The 26,014-nt window shown below is 43.8% G+C and overlaps 8 protein-coding genes across 8 annotated transcripts; 5 read left to right on the top strand and 3 right to left on the bottom strand.

Moving 5' to 3' along the window:
* Positions 1–190: 190 nt before the first annotated feature.
* Positions 191–3,571, top strand: EAE97_007325 (uncharacterized protein; the record flags this gene model as incomplete). The annotated part of the gene is made up of 3 exons (XM_038877840.1): positions 191–230; positions 279–1,955; positions 2,019–3,571. The coding sequence occupies 3 exons, from the start codon at positions 191–193 to the stop codon at positions 3,569–3,571; spliced, it is 3,270 nt and encodes a 1,089-aa protein (XP_038731325.1).
* A 734-nt stretch (positions 3,572–4,305) lies between these two features.
* EAE97_007324 (uncharacterized protein) lies at positions 4,306–6,601 on the top strand (the record flags this gene model as incomplete). Its single annotated transcript, XM_038877839.1, has 3 exons — positions 4,306–4,933; positions 4,983–6,422; positions 6,459–6,601. The coding sequence occupies 3 exons, from the start codon at positions 4,306–4,308 to the stop codon at positions 6,599–6,601; spliced, it is 2,211 nt and encodes a 736-aa protein (XP_038731324.1).
* A 1,629-nt stretch (positions 6,602–8,230) lies between these two features.
* EAE97_007323 (uncharacterized protein) lies at positions 8,231–11,159 on the top strand (the record flags this gene model as incomplete). The annotated part of the gene is made up of 6 exons (XM_038877838.1): positions 8,231–8,267; positions 8,323–8,382; positions 8,432–8,514; positions 8,566–8,720; positions 8,774–9,573; positions 9,625–11,159. 6 exons carry the CDS (start codon positions 8,231–8,233, stop codon positions 11,157–11,159), a joined length of 2,670 nt encoding a protein of 889 aa, XP_038731323.1.
* Positions 11,160–11,553: 394 nt separating this feature from the next.
* On the bottom strand, positions 11,554–12,816 carry EAE97_007322 (uncharacterized protein; the record flags this gene model as incomplete). Its single annotated transcript, XM_038877837.1, has 1 exon — positions 11,554–12,816. The coding sequence occupies one exon, from the start codon at positions 12,814–12,816 to the stop codon at positions 11,554–11,556; it is 1,263 nt and encodes a 420-aa protein (XP_038731322.1).
* A 2,100-nt stretch (positions 12,817–14,916) lies between these two features.
* EAE97_007321 (uncharacterized protein) lies at positions 14,917–17,103 on the top strand (the record flags this gene model as incomplete). The annotated part of the gene is made up of 1 exon (XM_038877836.1): positions 14,917–17,103. The coding sequence occupies one exon, from the start codon at positions 14,917–14,919 to the stop codon at positions 17,101–17,103; it is 2,187 nt and encodes a 728-aa protein (XP_038731321.1).
* A 1,839-nt stretch (positions 17,104–18,942) lies between these two features.
* Positions 18,943–20,675, bottom strand: EAE97_007320 (uncharacterized protein; the record flags this gene model as incomplete). Its single annotated transcript, XM_038877835.1, has 3 exons — positions 18,943–20,348; positions 20,416–20,582; positions 20,638–20,675. 3 exons carry the CDS (start codon positions 20,673–20,675, stop codon positions 18,943–18,945), a joined length of 1,611 nt encoding a protein of 536 aa, XP_038731320.1.
* Positions 20,676–21,274: 599 nt separating this feature from the next.
* On the top strand, positions 21,275–21,763 carry EAE97_007319 (uncharacterized protein; the record flags this gene model as incomplete). The annotated part of the gene is made up of 1 exon (XM_038877834.1): positions 21,275–21,763. The coding sequence occupies one exon, from the start codon at positions 21,275–21,277 to the stop codon at positions 21,761–21,763; it is 489 nt and encodes a 162-aa protein (XP_038731319.1).
* Positions 21,764–22,121: 358 nt separating this feature from the next.
* Positions 22,122–25,033, bottom strand: EAE97_007318 (uncharacterized protein; the record flags this gene model as incomplete). Its single annotated transcript, XM_038877833.1, has 3 exons — positions 22,122–23,783; positions 23,847–24,565; positions 24,667–25,033. 3 exons carry the CDS (start codon positions 25,031–25,033, stop codon positions 22,122–22,124), a joined length of 2,748 nt encoding a protein of 915 aa, XP_038731318.1.
* Positions 25,034–26,014: the final 981 nt, after the last annotated feature.

Genomic DNA, 26,014 nt, shown 5'->3' with positions numbered 1-26,014 from the left:
TAAAGAAAAGTCAAAACAAACTTCATCCCTCACTTAATTACCTACCTATTCACAGGGTTTGCACAGCCTTGCTGATATTGCTCGCTAATAAAGTTTCAGTTCACTGTGATCAAAATAATCAATTATCTTAACCGATCTTCAGCGCATCCCACTACTTCTTAAAAACCTGTTGCTTTAAATTTCAAAACCCATGGACTATACGGAGAAGATAAGCTCTGGCAATAAGAGATGTAAGCACTCAAATCAATGATGTATTCAAATCCTACTAACGATATCAGTGTCATTGCGACGGTCTATTGTTGGGTCAATCAAACGATCTTTGTCTCCCCTCTCTCGAAAATCTGAATCTCCAACAACTTCCCAGACCAGTGGTTGCTCTGTTCAATCAACTCACAATTCTTTGTCCTCACTCAAAGGTCAATCACTGCCAGCTAGTGTCTCATCGAAATCTAGCAGATTCAAAAAGTCTACCTCTTTATCTCCCAACAGTCATGTTGTCACTAAATCCACTGAGATATTGTCTTCACCGCAAGGTCAATTGCCTCCAAATAGTTCATCATCAGAAGTCAACAAAGTGCCCACGTCGAGGCCCTTTTCTTTCAGCAACAGAATATCTGTGCAATCTATGCAAGAGATTTTTTCGTCCAAGAAAGAAATCCCAACTCGTGCAGCATCCACTACAAGCAAACTTACGAGATCCCTTTCCATTACCTTCTTTAACGATAAGAAACATTCTGTACAATCACTCAAAGATGTTCCTTCACAAGAAAACAATCAGTTCCTTCCAACTCAAACGTCATCTTCGGCTGAATCGCGCCTTCCTAGGAAATTTCATTCTTCCTCGACAACTCCTAATATTCGATCCTCCATTCAATCTATAAGGGAACTTCAAGTCCAGGAGAAAGATGTCTCGCTTCCAACCCGAGCTTCATCTACATCTAGCAGATATTCTGCAGGAGTGCGGGTTCCACCGATAATGAATCAGACAAAACTGAATTCCGAACAACCCTTTCCGCCTCCAAGTGCAAAGCGAACGTCAGTAGTCTCATTTCAAATCCCAGAAGGTGTCCAAGTCAGCCCCCTGCAAAATGATATGCTATTGACACTTCAACCTCCATCAAATTCGAGCAAGTCTAATCGCTCGAGTTGGCTATCTCTCTCTCGCCACTCATCTACGAGAAGCAAAAAGACTTCTCAACCTACACGACTCCAGCGTTTAGCATTAGTGTCCAGTAGAGGAACCTCAAGATCTCAACAAAATTACATCTCGACATCTGCCAAAGAGACTACCCTTCCCTGGGATCCTCCCTTCGACAGGAATTGGGACCTTTGCGGTAACGATGGCGTCCCTATGGATTCCAACGAGACTTTCGAGTATTGCCTTCCACCCCGACAGAACGACAATTTTTCTCCATTTTTCGATATGCCTACAAATATTCGCCGCAAGATATATTCTTACTGCTTGCCTAATAGCACAGAAACTACGGTATCTCTATCCCCAGAATTTACTTGGAAGAATTGCTATCATGATGACTACTTCACTTCACCGTGGAGCGTCCTTGAAATGGTTTCTGGTGCAATTGCATCCTTCAGCCTCATGAGAAATGATATTTTGACCTATTTTTGGACCGAATATCACTTCCATGTTACCTTGACCCCATTTTGCAGTTCAATTTTCACCCCGCTCTCGAGTATTTGGTTGCCCAATTTCTTAAATAGAATTCAACACCTCACAATTGAACTCGATCTGACTCGGTTTGGTGGCAATGCGCTGAAGTTTGCTAGGCGATTTGAGTACAACATGGAAAAAATGGAAAGCCTTCTACTTAATCTTGTCAGTGGTCTGATACAGCGACGTGGTAGAATGGCTGAGTTTACTCTATTGTGTAGACGTTTCAATGGTTATCGTCCAGTTGATGAGGATGATCCCGATTGGAAGGCAGATGATTTGTTTGGTAAGTTTGCTCTTTCCTTCATGTTTCAAGAGTCTTTCCGTTCCCAACTAATCATTCTAGCAGAATACTTTCCTAAGGAAGCTATGCAGTTTTGCGATGCAATTATAAACCTTCGTGGCACTATTAGATCGGTCAGAATCGCAGGATTCCCTCTAGATTATACCAGAACTTTACTGAAAGCTATTTTCGGACATGAAGAAAACTCGCGCCAATTCTTTGTGCCTGATCGATCTGCTTGGCCACCACTTCCGCAAAGGTATTCAGGCATAAAGCAGACACCAGATCTATATAGTGCTTCTATTGCTCCGATGTCACCACAATTTCCCGATTATCAGGAAAGTCTCCATAGTCCATGGTTGTACGAGGCGTCAGTCTACTCTCTCGAACGCCCTGGGAACAATGATGATCTTCCAGTGAGACCAGATACTTCGCTATCCGTTACGACAGTTGGTGAACATGTCAAACTGTATCAGGAACTTTCACCACCAATCCCTTCGACTGATTCATCTCTTAGCTCCGGGAAACATTTATTAGATTCGACCGAGAAATCTGCGTTGACTTATCAAGTCATGGAGGCGGAGGATCGTAACAACTCGAAACAACATACAAAAAAGCTGAATCCACGAAACTCCAGAGATTTTAGTCCCGGTCACTTCTATCGTCAGATAAAGGAAGATCCTGAACCTGATTTGAATAGTCAAGAAGAACGAACATCGAATACTGCTGTGATTAACCTAGTCCAACAAGCATCAGACAATGCTTGTGACAGCCAAATAACAAATCAAAGAGAATTCCCTCCTTCTGGAGAAGAGAGTCATCGATCAATCTACAACGAGAGAGAAAAAACATTGCCTAAAGCTCACAATTTCTCAAGCAAAAGAAGATCACAATTTAGTGAAAGACAAATGCCTGATATTCCAGAGGGTCCTGTGAACACAACCCCGATTGGCCCCCATACTCCCACTGCGGAAATTAGATCAGGAACACTGAAAGCATCAAGTGACCTTCACTTGAAACGCATCCGAGCTCACATAGAAAAGTCTACGTTGGGAAGCGATGAAGGATACAGCAAGCCCCCATCCCCACCATCCCACGTCAAGATTACTAAAGCAGAAACCTTAACAGAGTCTGATGATAATTGTCTTGTTCAAAACTCCGCAGGGAAATCTCGATCAGAGGCCTTGAATGATTGCACTAATTTTAGTTCGCCTCAACCTTCTCCACAAACTGCCAATGATAATATCCAGGAGTCGGTTCTTGAAACACCAATCGACCGAAGTCTACTCCGCACACCTTCACCACCCGCAAGACCAGCAACGGTCACCTCTCCCAACGCGTTGAATAGTATGAATGAAAAAGACCCCAAATATCTCTTGAGTATCCGAGCTCTTCGATCGGCCTCTACATCGACCGAAAGTGTCATTAGATCTCCAGCAAAAGTTCATAGGCCAGTTTCCCTAGTACAACCGACGACTTGGTCAGGTATACCTATGATTTCTGCAGGAGCTCCTCAGAGAAGCTTTACAAGCACAGGACCGCAGCCACAAAGAAGGGAGTCTGCTGAGTCGGATTCCAGGAAATTGAGATTCTTAGGTTGGATGCGACGAAGTGGGTAGGTTGGCGAAATGTTCTTATGGTTCTCATAGTTCTCTTCACGTTGAATTATGATCTGGTCTTAGTTTACTACAGTGACGGAGTTTGTATCCTATGATCATGGTCTTGAAGCGTGTATTGATTGTAATGTTTCCTGTTCTTTTAGTATAAATAGATCTTCAAAAGTTATAAATTCAAAAGTTAATGAATACATCAAGTTTGAAAGAATAGTCACCCATATGAATTCTTACGTGCACGGAGTCATTCAATGCAAAGCTTATTACCTGATGAGTACACCAGATAGTAATATTACAAATCCCACCCATTAACCTCCAAGACACTGATTCGTTGGCGGCGAAAGGGGCAGGAGGGCTCGAGGAGGGGAACCCAATGTTACATGGTCCGTGCCGCGACACTAATTTCTCGTCTCATGCTTACATCTAATGTCACGCTATAATCAGAGACCTTCTTCTTTTCATATTTTACAACCTTTTTACAATAATTCTCATTACTTGAGATACTGCTACATGACTGTTTACCATATCTGATGCGAGTTTATTTTTTGGAACAGAGATAGCGCATTGAGGTCACACTGAGATTACCTACACTCCTGTGGATGAAATATAGGAGTTAGGAATAATTTTGTCCTCCAATTGACTTGAGTTGCTCCTCTGTTTCAAACCTATACCAGCAAAGTGTAACACCTTCCTCTTGACTACGTTTAATGGTCCATCTGTCTCTCAGAAAGCAAGCAACAATGGCCAACAACGACCAAATCTCCGATGATGGAGACTTCATCTCAAAAGAATTAAACGCTCAAAATAAGGACATGAGAGAATGGTTTGAAGAATATATGTCAATAGACGCCGACGAACTTCGTTCAAGTCATCACATATTTGAGGCTTTAGACTCTGATGAGCTAGACGAGGATTCATCTGAGAAACGTATATTGGATTCGGCAGCAACTCCTATCCTCGGAAGATTCTGCCTCGAATGTCAAGAACTCTTTGATAATTGGCCGACATTGGGCAATTCTTCAACTAGGGAACACGATTCAAAGCCTGGTTCAGAAGATGGCTGGGAGCACACTGCTGTAAGGCCATGTAGCTTGTTCAAATTAGAAGCATCAACACGGGCTGGGTGCAAATTCTGCGCGTTAATGATCCAACGCCTCAAAGATGAGGAGCTACTCGGACTCTTTCGCAAAGTTGAGGATCGGTTATTACTCTTGGGTGAAAGCTCAATGTCGTTTTTATCCATTCAGAACTGGGCTGCAAACCCAACACAGCTGCTGTGGTCAAATCTACCGGGAAAAATCTGCACTAGTTGCAATGCCGGAATAGCGTCTGAGCTGAAGTTTGTGTCCTCTTTTCTCCCAGCATCTGGTTCGTAATACTACCATATGTCGTTGCTTTACCTACTGACCAAATGAAGCCAATTGCTATGAAAGACCGCCAGATGTATTCAGCACAGCGCGCAACTGGCTATCGAATTGTATCCAAAAGCACGAAGCCTGCAATAGCAATGGCCATGCAACTTTGCCCACGCGGCTTATATTTGTCGCTGAAGAATCGCCACGACTTGTTTTCACGGCGGACTATCAAGAAAGATTGCGATATGCAACACTGTCCCATAGCTGGGGATCTCATGAGGTTATCAGGCTTACAACCAAAAACATCGGCCAGCTAATGAAGGAGATACCACTGGATATTCTTCCAAAGACTTTCGAAGATGCAATAAACATTACACAAAAACTCGGCATTGATTTCTTGTGGATTGACTCTTTGTGCATTATACAGAATGACGGCGATGATTGGCAAAAAGAAGCTGCGCTAATGAGCTCAGTCTATGGTGGTTCTTTCATCACAATAGCTGCCTCATCAGCTCGCGACAGTACCGAAGGTTGTTTTTTCAGACCACCAAACTTTAGCGGCGGCCTTCGAGCACGAATCACTGATGGTGGACGGCAAAGAGTACAAGAGTTTCGAAACCGAACAGAATACGAAAGTTCGACTTCAAGAGCTCATCTTGGAACAAGAGCATGGGCTCTGCAAGAGAAATTGTTGTCACCACGAACCATTCATTTTGGTGATCGTGGCGCTTTTTGGGAATGCAGGTCTTTAATTGCTTCTGAAGTTTTTCCCGATGAATTTCTAGATATATTTGTTCATCCACTTGTCTGCCGAACAAGGAATTACAAGTCGCAGTGGCGTCAAATTGTTGAACTTTATTCGGCAGCTAATCTGACATATGGGAAAGACAAGTTACCAGCCTTCTCTGGCATTGCGAAATCATTAAACGACGAGAATGGCGATCAATATTTGGCCGGAATATGGAGGAGAAAGATCGAAGAACAGCTTTGCTGGGGTCTGGCGAGATCCAAGGCCTCAAAGCGACCGCTCTGGCGAGCTCCTTCTTGGTCTTGGGCTTCTATCGATGGGCAAGTAACATGGCCTACATCATCCCCCATGTTTCTCGATGCTAGGCACGCGCACGTTGTGGATGCCAACACGACTCTTTACAGCTACGATCCTTTCGGACAGGTCATTGATGGATTCATCCGACTCGCTTGTTCTACCATGGCAGCTGGCCACATCGTTTTCACAGAGACTTTAGATGGAGCAGGATCTAGAGGTGACGCTGCAATTTCTTTGGACGGTCGCGGCCAAAAGAAGGAGTTCCGAATCCGTTTAGACTGTATAAATGACATCAACCAAGACTATGCTCAACTTACATATTTGGTACCACTGATTGGAGGCCCAGGCGCCACTGGTCGCATAAGCAGTGAGAATAAATGGATACCAGACTTGGTCGTTGTCGGTATCGTACTCCAAAATACGGATTCCGTAACGAGAAAATACACAAGGATTGGAAGTTTCGGATTTTTCAATAAAATTTGAAATTCTATAGCGAGGGAAAGTCTTGATGCACTGTATGAGCCATTCTTTCAAGTTCTAGAAGAACAAGGTCTGACGACAGCTGAAGCAGCGTGTTCTGAGATTCTATCAAATGCTGAACCTCCTGATCATCGGTATCTTATCACTATTGTATGATGCTGATTCATGAAGCGTCGTTGATGATTTAGTTCCGTCTCAAGTCATAATGGAAGATTTCTTTCCGCCGTTCTGTCGTTCCTTCGCTCTTTCGTTCTTTTAATTCTGAATAATTTTTTTTCTCCAGCTCCGTGTCTTGGAGGATGATATATCCTCCTGACTTTGAATACAATTGCATCTTTTTGATATATGTCGTTCAAGCAGATTAAGGTTTTGTGTGAAGCTTTACTTGTTCATCGTCATCTTTTCTTTTCATAAGACTGCATGGGAATCCGAGATGTAAAATGACTCGCTACCGAGACTTCTCGTAACATATAACTCCATTGCGAGCCAAACTCACGACGGCTGCCCCCCCGCATTTGAAATGGAAATATCTCGAGCTTCAATCAATTCTATTCAACTTGTTCAGTATCAACATACTATAAGGGGCTTTTCGAACATAAGACTAGCCACGATGATAGCATATCGGACAAATGCCTTCATGGGTGGCGCTGTTCATATGTCAAGTCTCAAGATACTGTTCCGTTTATTGGCCTTCGCCGGCTGGTGGCGGCCCAGGGTCAGAAGATAAATCAATGTGCACTTCGGTTTTCTATGTGAGGCTGAATTTGAACGGAATGGAGTCAACGGGGGAGGTGCGGTTTTGCTTGATCTTAGGTTTATTTTCAAGACAGCGATGAAGCCTCTGAAATGGAACCGATGTGAGAATCACACCTCAGCATCTTCTATCAGGAACGCTTGGTACAATTGGCGAAGCGACTCGATTGATTGGGTGATCATGGCCATGGTGGTATCAGTTCAAGTAATCAATAAAATCGGGGCGGTCCTATGAAGTATGTATTTTGGTTAAGTTGGATATGTTACCAAGGTTGAAATATGTGGGGAGATGAGATGTGTTTCAACTGTTTTCTGCTTAGTTCATGTACACAGAAACGTCTTTCGATGCCGTAGAAATGTAGCAGAAAAAAGGGAATTTGCAAATCGTCTTACCTTAATTCTTGCTATCATTGAGCATTATTATTTTTGAGAATGAGATCTCCATAAATGGATATGAAGCTCGCTCGAACGACCTGGTATTCTACATAAAGATTTTGAATTCCAACATATATGGAAACGAAGCATAGGGGGAGATGATGGTGGAGCCAGACGTGAAGTTCGCATGCTGCAACTAATCTTGGTATTCAAGGAAATAGTAACAAGAGTCGCAGCAAAAAATTGAAAACCGACACGAGAATACCGGATACTGGAATCGATTACTTGGGGTGAAGTGTCTTTGTATGATGGTGAACTCCCGGTGAGGTACAGTGACGAAATGGGGCTCCTGGGAAATTGTGCTTACCTAATCACAATATCTTTTTGTACTGTTCCTTATCGCAATCTACATGTGACCAGGCGTTTTGCGAGACAAAGATTCGCGTGTCAAGCTTCCATCTCATCTCTTCTACTCTGTGCTGCCTATAAATCGAAATAGATTTCCTAACATCACGGACTGGTACAATTACCATCTACCACTATTACCGCAAAATCAAAAACGTTATCATCGATGATCCTCTTGAATAGCTCTGTAAATGATATGGGTGAATAAGGAAGTGTCCTCAATTTACAACGATCAATCTCACTCTATTTACAATGTGGACTATAGAAAATGACGGAGGATTCTTTGACGGTAAATATTCATATTGATAAACAGTTCTACCAAAAACTATACTAAGATTGTGCAGGTAAAACGCGGTGGCTCGTTCCCGGCAAGAAATATCTCTTCGGTAGGACGGTTTCGGAAGGTTTGTTTGCCCGATTTTTTGGCTTCCAACTCAGCTGATGAAAGTAAAGATGGTCATTTCGCGATCGCCGACAAGTCAGTATCAAGACAGCATTTAACGATAGAGGTTGGAGTTCCTGGTCCAGATGATTGTGTAAGTACCAGCCAAGTCAGACCTAGGATCTATACTGATAACCTCATGAAGAGAAACCCCAAAAGCCGGTCAAAAGTCATTTTAAATGACCAAAAGACTAAAGCTGGTACCACGGTAAATGGAAAGCAAATCAAGGGTATTGAGAACTATGAGCTTAAGAGTGAACTCAATGAAATAATGATTGGAAGATCTAAGCATATATTCCGGTAAGAGCTATCCTTGATCCTTTGACATGTGTGAGTGATGCTGAATTATGTAGAATTACTTGGTGCCCTATTGCTTTATCATTCTCATTCTCTCCAAAAGAATTGAAGGCCAACCCTCTCGAAGCGCTTTATGCAATATTTGGTCCACTCGACGTAAAAGTTCTTACCGAATATGAACGTGATGTAACGTCTCATGTTGTTGTCAAGAAACGCAACACAGCCAAAGGACTTCGAGCTTTGATTAATGGAAAGTATATAGTGGATAATGATCCATTCATCAAAGCAATTATTGATGCCACTACGCCAGAACCAGATGGTACTTGTAGCTTGGAGAAAGATTTCAAAAATAATTTCCCAGATGCTGTCCAATATCTTCCTGAACGCGGCACGGAACCTACAGATGAACCCGCAACATCTTATGCTCCCGACCTCTCGAGGCAGACTATGTTTGATGGTTATACCTTTGTTTTCTACGATAAAGCTCAATTTGAGACACTTCTAGCGCCTATTACTGATGGACGTGGTAAAGCATTATATCGTGAAGTTACACCTACACAAACTCCGGTGAATGACTTTGTAAGATATGTAAAGAATGTGGCAGGAGAAAAAGGGGTTGGTGAGTTCGAGGATGGAAGCGAAGGGAAGGGTGTTGTGGTTGTGGGCTTCTATCCCACAAAAGGAGAAGGTGTTGAATGGTTCCAAGACTTTGCTAGTCAAGTTGCTCTGGCTTTGGATCAACGACTTATATTACAAAGTGAATTCTTGGATGCAGTACTCAAGACAGATGCAAGATTGTTGAGAAGATCTCTTGAAATAGAGATGTCTGGAGTCGTGGCTCCAGCCTCGACACCAGGTAAGTTTTCTTTTGAACCCAATGGTGACTAGATATACTGACAATGATAAGCTACATATCCAAACGCTGGTAGGCTAACAGAGGCGCCTGCTGAGTCTCATCCAATTTTACCCCCCAAGACTAATGCAGCTGAGACTTTTAAGTCTAATCCAGCTGGTGCTTCCTCCACAGCTTTTGCTTCTAAGGATGCTATCTCGCAAGAGGCTCAATTTCGAAGAGGTAGATCAAGGAGAGCTGTGACTAGTCGTTTCAGTGGTTTTGATGATGATGACGACGATGATCCCCCACCAGCACCAGTCTCTCTAGCTTCTATACCCGAGGCTATGGTAGTAGAACAAGATCTTCCCGCAGAATCCCAGGGTCTTTTTGTTTCTCAAGATCCTAGTCGCGAGATTGATACTTGCCGCGCAATGTCCCAGTCTGTGGAACCTGAAGAATCATCTCAACCGACACGGCGATCAACAAGAAAAAGGTCTGCACCCCCCATCGCCGAAGAAAAGTCATTCATGGATAGCTTTGCACCAACTACCGCCTCCTTCAAGCGTCAACGTCGAGAGAGAGGCGAGCCAACTCCTCCACCTCCTATCATTAAAAAAGAAGTGGTGGCCCCCGAATTGGTGAAAAAGAAAGAAAAGGAAGAAGTTGATATCGAAGCCTTGGTAGCCCAGCAACTTGAACGTGCTGAAGCTGCCGCACAAGCCGAAGAAAAATCTTTGAAACAAGCTGTCTCAACAATCGATATCGAAGAAATGCGCAAGCTAACGATAGTCGAGGATATGGAAGTTAAGCGATCCAAACCGGCACCTAAAACGACTAGGCATATGGACGAAGGTGACAGATGGGACGATAAATGGAACGGACGGAAGAATTTCAAGAAATTCAGAAGAAGAGGTGCAGAAGATGGACCAGTAAGAGCTCACGCTAGGGTTATCGTACCTCTTGAAGAAGTCAAGAAAAGGGGCGATGGAAACGGTGACGAATATTGGGGTCTAGAAGGAAACGACAACGACACGCAACTCCGAAGAAACAGAGTCAAAGGCAAAGGAAAAGAGACACAAGCCCAAGCCGGAATAGAAACCCCAGAAACACAAACACCCATCTCCTCAACCCGCTCCAAAGCAAAAGCAAACCCGAAATCAAAACCACAACTCCGAGAAATCACCTCGGAAAATGAAGATGAGGAATTACCTGAAAATCCTATGAATGCGCGTGCGTTAAGCGCAGAAGCGGAGATTATACCGGAGTCGGACGATGAAAATCAAAATCAACTTGGAAATGGAAATGGAAATGAAGACGACCCAAGCGTATTCCGCTCTCTCACCCCAGCATCCACAGGACGAAGTTCACGCGCTTCGACGACGCAGAGGGAGAGTATGAGGAGTAGTGGGGTGAGTGGAATTGGACGAGAGGGTAGTATTGGTCTTGGGGTTGGAGCGAATGGGAATAAGAGGGCGGCGGCGAATTCGTTAGCGAAGACGGCAGCGGTTAAGAGGGTGAGGGCGGGGGTTGGGAGTGGAAGTGGAAGTGGGAGGAGAAGGATAGTGGAGGAGGAGGAGGAGGATGAGGATAGGTTTGTGTTTAGGTAAGAGGGGAGGGGGGTCATTATGAAGGTTGGTGGAGATAGAGAAGAGGGTAGTGAATTTATGGGGGGGGGGGGTGGTTTAACGGTGCAGGTGGTTTGCTTAATGATCTGAGTTATCCACATTGGCAGATTCTACAGCGGTTGATTCTACTCTCTATATTCTAATCTATTCCTAAGAGCCATATTCATCTCTGTATATTTGTTTGTCTATATAATACATGTCTCTTCATGAAGCACCTACCTGTTAGCTATATAGCTATGCTCATTTATGTAATAATCAAGGCAAATCTACTCTATCCATCTAATTTCCTATACTCCCAACACTCCATATATATACACCACAACCCCTTCTCTCCCTCAAATATAAATCTTTCTCTTTCTTTCCTTTCCCATCCTCACTAATCCATATCTTCCAACCCACCCACCCCCTCAAACTCCTCCTCCCCAACACTAATCCCCACCAAACACGCCTCCAACATGCCCTCCCAATTAACCCACGGATGCACCTCGCCAAACAATCTCGTGCCATCGCGTCCCGCACACTTCAGCAACTCTGGTTCGCCCCCGGGATGATACGGGAGATAGGGAGTAATATTGTATACCTTACCCCCCAGCACCGTCCACGCATCCTTCCCTTTCCTGCCTGTGAATTGTTTAAGAAGGGAAGGGGGCACGCGCAGGAGAGGGGTGGAAGGGGGGAGATTGCGGAGATTGGAGGTGGGGGAGGAGGTGAGTCGCGCCCAGTCGAGGGGAGAGTGGTTGGGGGTGAGGAGAACCTTTTTGCGCGGTTTGGAGGGGATGGAGGTGTGGGTTGGTGGGGGGGCGAGGGAGGGGGCGGCGAGTGAAGAGGAGGGATTGCGGTTTGGGAGGGGTGAGCGATTAGGGAGGGGCCCGCGGGCGGGGGCGCTGAGAGTTGATGGTGTGGGTGTGGATGTGGATTTAAAGGCGGGGAGAGGATTTAATCGGGGAGGAGCTCGAGACCCGGTATTCGAAGCGCGCTGTGCGGAGTTTGCAGCGGGGAAAGAGGGGATTTCGGGTTCGGATTCGGATTCGAGATCGGAGGGTGATGATGTGGAATTGGTAGCGTCGAGGGAAAAGATGGGGATCTGAGGGGTTGGAGAAGGTTGCGAAGCGTGCGCGCGGGGTGTAGTTGGTGATGTGGGGGTTTGGGGTTTGGGTTTTGGGGTGGATGAGGGTTTTTTGAAGAGAGGCGGTGGTGGGGGCATGGCGGCGCGGTCGAGAGCTGCTTTGTTGGGGGGAGGGGAGGGTGGTTGTATTGATGGGAATTGAGAAGGTTCGGAGATTTGGAAGGCTGGCGCATTGGTTGTTGGTGTGGTTGTAGATTTTTGTGTGGGCGCATTTATTTTGTAGTTTGATGATGATGATGATGATGATGATGGCGAAGTCGAAGATTTCTCTCCTCTATCTGCCTCTGCCTTTTCCCGTTCTTCTACTCCTATAATTCTTCGTGTCGAATCTTCTCTTTTTCCTTCGTTCCCTTTCCCATCTGCATCGCTATCTCGATTGCTATCTCCATTCTGAATACTATTCCCCGCTCGTAAAGTTAGTCGCTCGAGAAACGTCCACCATCCCGCTGGCGCATGTTTGTAACATAAAAACGAAACTGAGGCGATCAGGAGACCGAGTCCTAGAAGGACCATGGTAATATGGGGGAGGTGTGGAATAAAGAATGAATGAACGGATGGATGAATGGATTAACCAGTGAATGTATGTTAAGTGAGCGAGTGAGTGAGTGTCCAATATCAACCCCCTTTTCTTTCTTGTACGTCTGAGGACTTGGAAATGTGATGATGAAAATACCTAAATGGATTTGTAATTCATGTCAATATCTCAGCCTTACTTTGAATCTGGGTCATTCGTTTGTGGTGTAGTGTAGCCTTTCGGTAGTCGTTAGTGAAGGAGGTATGAGGACCCTTTCGGTAACGCTATCGGATTTGCGATCGAGTGGATTGAGGATCTGTGATTGGATGGATGGATGGGATATAGGTAGGGATTGGTTTATGCTTTGTGGTTTATGCTTTGTGTTGGTTATTTGGGATTGGGATTGGGATTGGGATTGGGATTGATGCTTTGTTATTATTATCTTTGATGTTTACTATATTTATGTAACTTAGTGTCTTTGTTTACATTTATGTACATTCGTAGGGTATCTATGTGTGTATATAAATTATATCGCTTGTAATGTTACATTCAAATACATCTAACGTTAACTCCTTTACTCGAATCATACAAAGGTGCTCCCTACCCATCTATCTCACTGATAACTATCGTTTTCACGAGACAATCGAGTCACCGCAGTGTTGTACTCCGTTCCGTCACCCATCACCTAGACAAGCTTCCCAACTAAGCCTTAAACGTATGTACAACACTACTATGCATACACATCACAGGGGCATCCCTCACGGATCAAGTATAGACATACTGGGAGAGGAATATCACACAAGGAAGATGATCTTTACACATGCCTGGATCTGTCTGCGTCTGACTCTTCATGCACTTTTTGCCGTTCCCCATGATCGTCACAAATGTGTTTCGAGAAGGGGGGATGGGGATTGGGATGTTGCTTTTGATGGTTAGTTGGTGATTACTTGGAGGAGAGTGCTGAGATGAGGGGTTATATCTTGTTTTTTGTTGGCACTGTCTTCGTATATTGGAGTGAGTGAAGTTATCAAGGAAGAATAGGTCAGTCGGTTGTTAGCTATATGCCCAGTAGCTATATACCCAGGTGATGACTCGATTCATTGCATGAATTTGCAATCTAGGTAGGATAGATGAAATGAAGATATACGGAATAATGAGAGAATCAATGTAACTGGGTCAGAGAATGAAATTATACTCATCTCGTATATCCATTCCACGACCACGAACGTCTAGTACCTGCATAGATAGACATCGTAGATAGACATCGTAGATATCCATACCATAGAACATGACTTTGGAAAGACCATGATATATCCTCTACCATCTACCATCTACCATCTACCATCCATACAATTTGCTGTAGAAGTATGTAAATATCTATGAATAAAAACAAGATCAAGGAGGTCAACTTTTATGATTCTCTTAAATTATAAAGTACCAAATGTCTTACTCACAACCCAGGTCGTTATTAGCTTGACAAAAACGTTGCTCTTTTTCTCCTATTACCCCGTCCGTGTATCTCATGATTTACATTTAACTACACAAACGTTGAACTTTTACACTTTTACCTTACCTTGACCGTATATAGGTATCAATATAAAAATGCATCTCTTCTCATAAAATTCAATTTAGATGGGTATTCACGAGGTGGATATTCAAAGCTCCTGCAATCCTTCTTCTTATTCCTATGCTACTCGAGGATCTAAATCAATACTCGTACTCATTCATCATAGAGATCTCCTTTTTTATCATGGTTTATTAGTATTTCTACTTGAAAATTAATAATATTCTTATATTTCTATCTATCCATCCATCCACCCATCCATCCATCCATCCATCCACCTCTCTATTCATCCCGTCATCATTCTCATTCATCCCATTCATTCGCTTGATACTAATGCAAATCGGCCGCCTTATTATCAGTGGTCCATCAACTACTGACTTACCACTCACTTACCACCGCATCCATCCCGTCTCCCCAAAAAAACAAAATCCATTCCTTCTTCACAATCAACCCCTCAAAAGATCACGGATTATACGCCATAAATCGTCCTTCTTATCGAATTTCTCCATCTATCATATAGTACAATAATGTCATAATGCGAGTGGTTTCGCAGAAAGATTCTGCGCCGTTGACTGCCAAAAGTGGTAATCCAAATATGCCTTCATACGATAAGACAACTCCCAATCGACCATTGGCACCAACTTTAAGTGCTTCGGCGAATCGAGGAAACAAACCCAAGACGCCATTAACTCCCAAAGTTTCGACTGCAAGACCTGCCTCAAGACAATCACGTCCAGAAAATACTACGCCAAATAATATAAGAGACGATTCATCGACTCTCGGTCCTACATCCATGAATGGTCATAATATAACCGCAAGATCAGGCACACGAAAGACTCGATTTGATAGTATAAGTCATTCACCATCAGGAACTCCCATACCTTCTGAAGGTCCTCGATTATATGATCCTACACAGAATGCGTCTGGATTGGGTAATTCAGGGATGGAGAGGGATACAATGAAACGATCAACGGTAGCATTCAGTCCTTCAAATTCAGAGTTAAATTGTTCACAATCGTCACAATCCTCTGCCGACTCCAAATTCTTCTTTGCGAGTGAAGTAAAACCACAAAGTCACAGTACACAACAAACAAAGCCTGCGTTTTCTAAAAAACCTTCCGCCTTCTTTCATGCCAATGGAGATAAAGTACCTAAGAAACAACCACCTCGTTCTGGAGCATCGACCGTAGGATCAACTCTGGGAGAGGAGAGAGGTCATGCAAAGTTTTTCCATGCCAATGGCACACCGGAACTAGGACTATCACCTTCACCACAATTTGCGCCTCCTCGCCCGAGTTCGGTTCTCTCAACTCATTCTCGAGTCACCTCGCCACGATTGGCAAATGCTACGACGACATCCCCTTCACAACGACCCACGTCACCACAAAAATTAAATACTCAGTATGCCTCAATATCAACAGCAAGATCCCCCACGCCACTGGCTTCTCCGGTTTTACCTCGACCGAAAGCTGTGGTTCGTGGACAATCGGCGAATAATATCACACAGTCAAGAAGAACAAGTGGAGATGGGGGGTATGGACATCAACGAAACACAAGCACAGGATCATCTATGGAGAGATTGGTATTGACCAGGAAGGTTTCATCAGGGGGTCATTCGACGGATATACCAAATCCAATAACAATCACAGAACCATCGAGTCCCGCCTCAATATCACATACGGATGAGATACCTGAGGGAGAGGAGGAGGAAGAGGATGAGGATGAGGAAAGTGAAGACGAGGAAGAGGAGGACGACGATGATGGGGAATCACTGTCCTCTGAGGATGAAGTAATAGAAGAAGTACTCAAAGCTGGAGGTTCGATAGAACGTATGAACGAATTAGCAGCTATTGCACGAAATGAAAGGAAGGTTTTAGATCTGGAGATTACGAACTCATCACTTGCCGCTATAAACCGAACTCTGGAACGAGAAATGAGGAGGCAGACTGCGGAATTGCGAAGATACAAACGACTCAGTCGTTCGGGTCGATTATCTATGGCCACGGGAGCCTCATCACGTGCAACAAGTGGGACTTTGTCTGTTGTGGATGAGAGAGAGGGTAATGGTCTATCGGATATTAGTCAAGAGAACTCTGATCTTGAAGATGAGGAAGACGACGAAGAAGAAGAGGACCCATCTTCTGAAGAAGATCTCATTGATGCCGGAACATTAAGTCCAGGCGCAGTAGCTGAACATGATCTCAAACATCGAAAGAAAGACGAAAAGAGATTACGCCTCGACTTATCAAAACATCAACAGCTACTAATCGACAGTCAAAAAATGAATCAAAGTCTCAAGAAATGTTTAGGCTGGACTGAAGAACTTATAAATGAAGGAAAAAGAGCTTTAGAATATAAAGTCAAAACAAGCGATATAGAACCTCTCGCACCTCGCGTCTTAGCACCAGATGAGTTCGACGATAATGAAGTTGAGATGGATAATGAAGGCATGTCAGCAATTGGTGCAAGTCTTTTGAGAGAAGCGAGGAAAGCAGCAGCCGAACAGAAGGATAAGGCAAATAATCTTACGGTGCCAACGGAAACAGATGAACAATTAGAGGATTTAACTCAGGACATTCAATTCGCGCTTTTTGCATCGGGGGAATCAAGTGAGATGCCGGTGAATGAGAAGAGTGAGGAAAGACCAGAATTGGTGCCGATTGCTCCACCTACTAGTCCTTGGGTTTCGACTTTTACATCGAGGTTGCAAACTCGTTCGTAGGAGGAGGGAATAGAGGAGGGAAATGAAGGGGAATGGGAAAGAAGAAGTTATTTTGTACGAAGGAAAGAAAGACATGCATAGCATAGCAAGCATATCACCACTCATAAATTTGCAATCAGTAATGCTTTTTTGCTTTATTTTTTTCCACAATCATGGTCTGGACTTGGACGTTGGGGGCTCTTACGGAACGGATCTTTTCAAGGGGTTAGGAGTTTGGATGTACGTACATACATACATATATGGACTGGGCTTGGCATTGCGAAGGGCGCTTTCTTCGCGATTTTATATTTGGGATGGGATTTGGGATGGGATGGAATGGGATTGCTTGGGCTGGTGAGGTTGATTTGGGTTAGGTTGAATTGGGTTGGAAAGAAAGGGAAGGGAAGGGAAAGAACGAAAGAAGGAAGGGAAAGAAGGGAAAGGGAAGGGAATTCTATTCTATTCGGATTATATTTTGTGTTTTGTGTGTGTGTTTTGAGTGTGCCTTGCATGCATCTTGCTGTCTATGTGCGTGCGTGTGTGTCTTTTGAACTCGTTTAATGGTGTGGTGGAAGGACTTTGATTTTGATTTTGACTGACTTGATGCTTGCTTGTTTGTGAATACTACCTAGATGTGATGAGAATTAGATATCCGAGTTAGATAGGTAGACAGAGAGAGGGAAGGGAGAGAGAGTAGAGGGAGAGAGAGTAGAGGGAGAAAAAGTAGAGAGAGAGAGAGAGGGAGATGGAGATGGAGATGACGATGTAAAGATAAAAAGGGAGATACAATGGATGGAGAGATGGACGAATGAACGGATAGAGAGATGGATTGAATCCTATATTTATTATTGGGTATTTATTACTGGGTATTGGGTATTGGGTATTGGGTAGAAAAGGAGAAGAGAGGGGAAGAGAGGAGAAGAGAGGGGAAGAGAGGAGAAAAGAGGAGAAGAGAGGAGAGGAGGATATATATATATATATATCCAAGTAATCAAGTAAGTATCCACCTACTGATCATACATATGTATATGTATATGTACTTGTAATTCTTAACAGGTACATAATATTCAAGACTTCGAGGTTTCAATTCCGGTTTTCAACTCGAGACTTCAACTCGAGACGTTAATTGATATATATATATATAAGGTTACGTACGAGTCCAGACTCATATAGAGTACGATATATCATATACCCGACGCGAGGAGGGGAGAGGAGAGTTGATTAAGTCGAATTGAATAGAATGAGACGAAATCAGACAAAATCAAATGAATGGAATCAGATGAAATAGAATCAAATGAAATCAAATGATATATTCCAACGCAGATAGATGAAATGTTATTGTGATTTTTGCTATTGCCCTTTCGATCTCTTTTTATTTTATTTTACTATTCTATCATCCTACCATTCCATCCCATTACATCCTCAGAATCAACGAATCCCAAGAGTATACGACGAGATATATCGATAAGAAAGAATATCAACACGTCATATAAAAAATAACAATTTTATTTTACCTTCCTACGATATTATGATATTACATACAGTATTACTCTCCACAGTTTCTTTCCCTCGCTTCTCTCCCCCCTTTTCGATCATTGTATTTGTCTTCCTTTATTCGACGATTGCCTAAATGATTGGATGATTGATTGCAAAGGCCTCCATATTCGTCTGAAGCCGTAAATCTCCATTTAGATCTCATGACCCGATATCAATTTCCCATAAATCCTTTCCATTGACAGCATCTTCAGTTTAAACGAATCCTCTCAGATCGCAATTCACCAAGATCCAGACTGTTTTCAACTTCCTTAATTTCCCATCCCTCTTTTCTTATCCCATCCCGTCCCATCGTAACTCCACCCTCTAACCATACTTCTTCTCGAACTTTTTCAAAATTCCCGTAACTCCCTTCTCCAACCTCCCAGCATTATCTTCCAATCGACCTCTTGGTCCTTTATCCTTTCCATCTTTCTTGTCGTCGCCCTTTTTCCCCTTTCCGCTTCCCTTTCTTTTAAACTTCGCTTCGATTTCTGTGGGTCTGTAGACTTGTTGGTGGATACTATAATCATTGGGTGACATCAATGGTTGGCCGGCACTAGTTTGCGCACCAGTATAGGTGTAATTTGCGAAGCCTCCTGGAGGGGAGAGAGGTTGGAGACCGGGAGCTGGAGAGGAAAGGGGAGGGTTTTGGTGTTGGGGGGCGAAACCCGGAGAGAAGAGACCGGGGGTGGGTAGATTATGTGTTGCGTAGGAGGGAGTGGAGGGGAAGGTTGCGTATTGGGTTGTGAGTTGATTGGGGGAGATAGGGGGAGAGGAGTATGCGGGAGGAGAGGGGCCAGTAGGAGTTGGAAGGGGCGGAGTGCTGTCGGTAGGGGGTGGTGCGAATGTGTTTGGCGAGTTCGCGGTGGGTGGAGGTGCGAATGAAGGGGTTTGGGTTGCGAACTGTTGAGAAAATGGAGAGCGAAGTCCAGACGTAGATTGAACGGAGCTGGGAAGATAGTTGGAATTCGGAGGGGTATTAGCATGTTGTGGTGGGGTTGCTCCAGAAAAGCTTCCGTGTCCGTGCGTTGGCTGTTGAGGCGGAGACATCATAGGGAAAGTTTGCTGTCTTTGGAATTGTGGTGGTGGAGCGGGTGCCGAAAAGCTTGGGTGTTGCTGAAATTGTGAAGGTGCAGAGAATTGTCCTTGATCAGAAGTTGCAGCGTGAACAAGTGGATTTCCCGCTCCATCCTCTGGCGGAGGGGTCTTTTCTCGATGCTGAATAGCTTCGGGAGCAGCTGGTGCAGCTGGATTATATGCCATCGGTGCAAAAGTAGCAGGAGCTTGTGATGGTTGACTGGGGAGATTTGGCGGTCCAGGAAATGAAACGTTAATAGCAGCCGGAGGAGAAGTTCGAGATGTCTTGGTTCTACCATGATGATATGAAGGGTCCAAGATAGCTACGTTTTCCAATTGCTGAACTATTGGACTCATATCGTCTGCGTGAGATGGTGGTGGTGCTGGCTCATCCTCAATCGTAATTTGGTGCTGAGGTAGAACTCTCCGCACTCCATTCACAAAATTAAGTGCATCTTCTTTATTCCAAAAGTACAGATCAATAGTGTGAAGTCTGTACATGTACTTAGTCTCGTTTCGAGGATCAAAAGTTGGTAAATGCCATTCTTGGGTACCAATTGGACTATTTCTCTGCTGTCCATTTGGTCCATCAATAGTCAAAGTGACTAATGTGGTATGCTTATAAGAATATTTGACATGAGCAGAATCAAGATCTGGTAATTGTGATTGTGATATTAGTAAACGTAACTTTCGCATCTATTTCGCATGTGTATGACTTACGACCAGTGAAAGCATCTTGATCCGGAGTACCGGCATTATTAGCTATTTCAAGTCGAGCTCTTCTCTGTCCTGCATTTTCGAAAAGATAGACATATGAACCTTTATCAAATCTGTGATGAGGAGGTTTGACTGTTGGTGGACCATAGTAATAATGTATATCTGCGAACCTGTCGAGGGTTGGATCAACAATTTGTCTATAGATATTTGAGAGCTCTTACTTACAAAGTAGCTGCGAGATCTTCCCCTGGTCTTGCTGCCATTTTATCGACCTGCGATTATTGATAGCTCAAGAGATAGTAAAGAAGTGAAGTCGAACGCTTTCTTGCGCGACGAGAGAACAATACAAAAAAGAAAGAGAGAAAAATTACACTTAGCAGAAGAGAAAGGAAAGAGAAACAGAAAGAGATTAGACTTATTATTATCACAATATTTCATATCAAGCTACCTGCGGCATGGGGGTTTGAGTGCCATGTCGGCGGCAAGCTGCATGAAGTGAGAACCAATGAGGGGTGGAATTGATGTGATAGAAAGTTCATGCCTCAGAACCTTGTCGCGATTAGATAAGGCAAAAATAAATTATTTTGGTTTTTGGCTTCATTAGGAAATAGAACGAGTCGAACAATTTCAAGGTCTTCCAAGGTTACATGAAACTATTTCGAGCGTGCAATTATTGAATCTGCGAATGTAAGTCTTGCGAAAATCTTTCCGTAGCAATTGATTCATATTTTCAAGAAAACTATCTGATATTCCTCTCAGCACCTCATCTACTCTCCACTTTGAAGAATATATCCCCGATAAATCGCACCAATTGTGCCCGCGCGGGCTTGCGAATTCGTGCTAGAGACTCCCAATCCTCATCATGTCTCTCGTCACACTCTCTCACGTATCATCACATCTTCAAAATGCCTCTAAAGCCCGACTTGGGCTCACTTCCGTTCCTTCCTCGAACATGATCCTCACTCTCATGCTCGGTCTCCAATCCTCTGGATTTCTTTCTTCTGTCACCCGCGGTGGACTCACCCCTCCTCCTATGGATGAATTATCTACATATGTACCAGAACCTGTTACGCAGCGAAATATCTCAACAAGGAGGTTATGGTTAGGAATGAAGTACTGGAACAATGAGCCGGTATTGAGTGAAATGTCGATGATCAGTAAACCTACAAAGAGAATTTGGATGGATGTGGAAGGGCTCTCGAAGATTGTGAGGGGCAAGGACGCGAACTTTGTGCGGGGTTTGAGAAGACCAGGAGAGTGTATCTATATCAGCACATCGAGTGGAATCTTGGAAGCAAGAGAATGTGTAGAAAGGAGGGTGGGCGGTATGCTTTTATGCAGAGTCGTATAGGTGATGATGATCAGGAAAATGTGTAAAATTACAGGGCATGATCATTTGCGGGAGTTCAACAAGTGTACAAAAAAAGATACTGGGTTTGCTCAAAGTGCTAGAACATTCACGGCTCAGAAGATAAATTTCGATTCCATTCTTCAAAAAGGATAAATTATTGCGTTGGCTTACAAAATATATGCTCCTCTGCGATCCTTCAACGAAAAAGTACAACGCCTCAACATACATCGCCATATTATCATTAAAGCAGGGTTCAACCCCTCATTCATCGCATTGAAATCCAGACGAGCCTCCAAAGCGCTAGAAAATGACAGCCGAATCTCTTGCAGGTGGCCCAATAGGCTGTGGGGCTGCCACTTCAATATCTCTCAATCAACCAGTTTCTTCTCTGCTCATCCTTCATGCTATTCATGAGCTCCAGCTCACCTTGTTTCATCGCAATATATGTGGCCACCACAGCTTCACCGAGTATCTTGTACATACCTTGGTCAATTTTGAGAGCGGCAAGTGCCTCATCCAAAGTACTTGGCAACATTTCTTCGATGTTGTAATCATCTCTGGCTGCTTGACTAACTTCAGCAGGGTTCATGTGGCAGTCAAGCCATGTCATCTTGTCTTTTGAAATCACGCCTTCTACACCTGCACCAATTACAGCTGCTAAAGCCAAGTAAACATTGGCAAGGCCATCCATACATCTGAACTCCCAGTGCGACCCGTCAATCTTACGTAGGGCTGTTTCTCGATTTTGGTAACCCCAAGCCACCCATGTACTGCCGGCCCAGCCACCAACTGCAAGCATGCGATCATAGCTGGCAGGATTACCGTAGGTGAAAGCCGTAATTGCACGAAGATGTTTCAGTATTCCTGCATAAAAATGAGTATACGTTTGTTCCTTCTCTCCTTCCGGGGTCGATATGGACAGGTGAACATGTGCTCCCGTGCCCAATTTGTTGGGAAGAGGTTTTGGGTGCAATGTAGCACGCCATCCATGAGTTCGTGCAACCGTGGCGATGATTTCTCGGGTCTGTAAAAGTATATCTACAGCCTCAATGGGTGCACATGCAGGTAGGACAAACTCAAATTGACCAGTGGCTGATTCTGGATGCCACTGCTCGAGATCAATACCGGCATTGGAAAGTTTCTCGTTTATCTCATCCATAACATCTATGACAGCGGGAGAAAGTGCGTTGTTGGATCCCCAGCAATGAGAGTCCGAACCTGGAAGGGGAGCATACACGTGGGTATTGTCCTCTTTAAGTGTGCCTTTCATGAATATGACTTCAATCTCAAAGCCGACAAGAAATTCAAGACCGTGATTCTTCGCTCTGCTCACTATACTTCGAAGAGTAGTTCGCGGGCATACATCAAGTGGCGAATTGTCAGGATTGCGAAGCTCTCCCTGTGCCGAAGCGTACCCACGAAATGGACCAGGTCGCATAGAAGATAGGACTGCGGTTAGAGACCTAGATTCGTCTCTGGGAGAAACCGAATCAATCCGATGGTCGTCTGGCGTGAGAGTCAAACAACTATTAGTGATACCGATAGAAACATTAGCCTTTTCGTCGCAAAGAAGATTGCGAACACTTTTGATCGGTAAAATCCGTAATCGAGTAATGGAGCAGTAGTCGACAAATTGTACACGCAGAAATTTGATTCCCGGGTGTTGTACCATGAATGATTCAAATATCTCAAGGTCTGATGGAGATTTTGAAGCATCTGCATGACTGGTTCTCTTGATCCCGTTACTCCCATCGATCCCGTCAATTCTATTGGTCCCATTAACTTTGTCAATGGCTCCGACGCCGTTTTTGTGGTAGACATCCTTGGTACCGTCAACCCCATTAACTGTTCTGGTTCTGTCCAACCCGTTAACAACTTGTTCAACGGCCTGTGTTTCCGTCGGCCTCAATTTCAACTGGAGAGCATAAAGCTGATTAGATGTGTTGAAGAATATATCTTCAACAACTTTAACAGCTTGCTCAATAGTCAATGCTTTCTTAGTCACATACTCTGCGAGGACCTGGAGATCATCAGTATGATTGAATATATGTCACATTCCTAATCGATGATGGGAAAATCTTACTTTTTCAAAGGCTTCGCGAGATCGAATTTGTGCGAGTAAATAAGTTTCTGGAAGATCATGCCCGTTTGTGCTCCACACAATCTTTTCTGTGGGACAAAACTCTAGAAGATCGCGAATAACACCTTCTTGGCCATCCTGGCTGACACAAGAAAACACTTCACCAATATCAACATACACATTCGAATGTACCGTAGCTAAGTATCCCGTTTCCTTTGTCCATGGATAACCAGAATGAACCAAAATGATTGGAACGTCCGAATACTCGCGAATAAAGTCTTGTAGATATGATGGTGAAGAGCGAGTAAGAGATACGTCATCGTCGCCCAAACCAGTATGGAACTGGATTGGTTTCTTGTGGAAACTCTCGGAACGTTGGATAAGTCCAGCTGTCATGTGAAGGATCCAGGAGTTCAAAATTTGGCGATCGAACCCTTTAAAGCGACTATGACCCTCGGCTTGTTGTTTCCAAATACATTGTATCAAGGTCAATTTTACCATTTCGAGAGAACAAACCCAAGGTATATCAAGCCTTGTTTTATAACAGATAGCTGATATAAAGCCGACAACATTGGTATCAGAAAGTGCATCATTTATACCCTTTTGAAGATCCTCGACCACTGAATCAAAGAATTTATCTTCAGAGATCGCGAACAATTTGATGTTCCGATCAACTATGACTGCTGCAAAATTTTCGATTCTTACTATCCTCCTGCACTTACCTACGATAGCCAAGATTAGCGGAGCGTTAGACAAGCAGGTACGTACCATATCGAGGTAACACAACATCTATACGAGAGCGGGGAAACCTGAAGATACTAACTTCTTGTTAAGTTGTCATGCCATGAATAGTCGAAAACTCCATTTTCCGTGCTTAAGGAATCATCAAGAATGATTGTCTCGATTCCTTTCAGACATTGTTTTATCCACACATAGCCTGGCTTTTCGTTCTCTTTCGCAATGGCTTTCAAGACATCATTCCATGTTGGGGGACAACCAAGAATTTCTGCAAGTTGGTTTGTAGCTCGAATGTGTGCCAAAGTTGAACGAGCAGCTTTTAGGGCATCTCCATCAGCCTCAGTAGTAATGCCTAGTAAGGAGCGTTTGGTCTTAGATGAAGGGATGAGCAATGGGCGTGCGCGGCTGTCAATTAATGGAGTGGTACGAATAGCACTAATAAGTCGCTCCATTTTCAGCAAGACAGTATTATAAATTAGTTGATGAGTATTGAATTATTTCGATTGTTGGAAGATAACTGAGAGTTTATGAATAGGAAGAGGAGAGAAAGATAAGAGAAGATTCCCCCCTCATCCCCCTCATATTAATAAAGTCATGGCGTGTGGTTCAGTGACGCCTTCAAAAGTCGGTCACCTATTTGGATGCGGGGAATAAGAAATTATATACTCCATTGATAGACTTGCATGGCGGTGATATATAGAAAATTGCGAAAGGCGTATTATCGTACATGGAGGTAGGTACTAAAATGCTGCAGAAGTCCTCAGCTGGAGTGTAAAATGTGCTGGCACGTCTAAACGATACGAAGGTCGATCAAAATATGGGGATAGCCTCAATTTTAGAGACTTAGTACAAGCAAATCACACAAACGGCCTGAAGTTCCTACCCGGTCCGTCTCAAGCGACGAGAATCTTTTGATGCCTTAGGCATTACGGCTAATTGGATCATACCGAGCCTGGCTCCCTTGGGTAGCTGCAGCCGTCCAAATCAGTCAAGCCGCTCGGATCGGCGAGCTGTAACCCTTACCAGTCGAAGTCACACTTATTGTATTTTATCTGACCTTTTGTATCTCCCTGCTTCTCACCCTCTTTCTCACTCCCAATATTCGATTCGACGGATTTGATTTTCCTGTCCACAGGTAGCACGGTTAAATATTCATTCAGCTCACGCCAGTATGTGGAAACCCTTAGAAATCAACAACCTGCCAAGTCAGTGGCTGTTGTGTTGTCAATACATATTCTTAAACTTCGAATTATCTATTCATGGGAGGTGAGCATGTAATCAAAAGGAAGTTCGAAATCACCCAAGCTTTCGCGCTTACAAGACCGTTTGGTACAGTGAAGGACATGATACACAGATGTGTTTTAAATTTGCTTTACCGGATGTCATCAAGTTACATCCTGAAGCTGATTGGTGTGTTTACAGCTTGCACATCG

The sequence above is a fragment of the Botrytis byssoidea genome (assembly GCF_014898295.1).
Source record: "Botrytis byssoidea strain MUCL 94 chromosome Unknown BBYS_014, whole genome shotgun sequence".
Lineage (NCBI taxonomy): Eukaryota > Fungi > Ascomycota > Leotiomycetes > Helotiales > Sclerotiniaceae > Botrytis > Botrytis byssoidea.
Note: the sequence above shows the minus strand (reverse complement) of the source record. Positions and strands in the feature narration are given on the sequence as shown.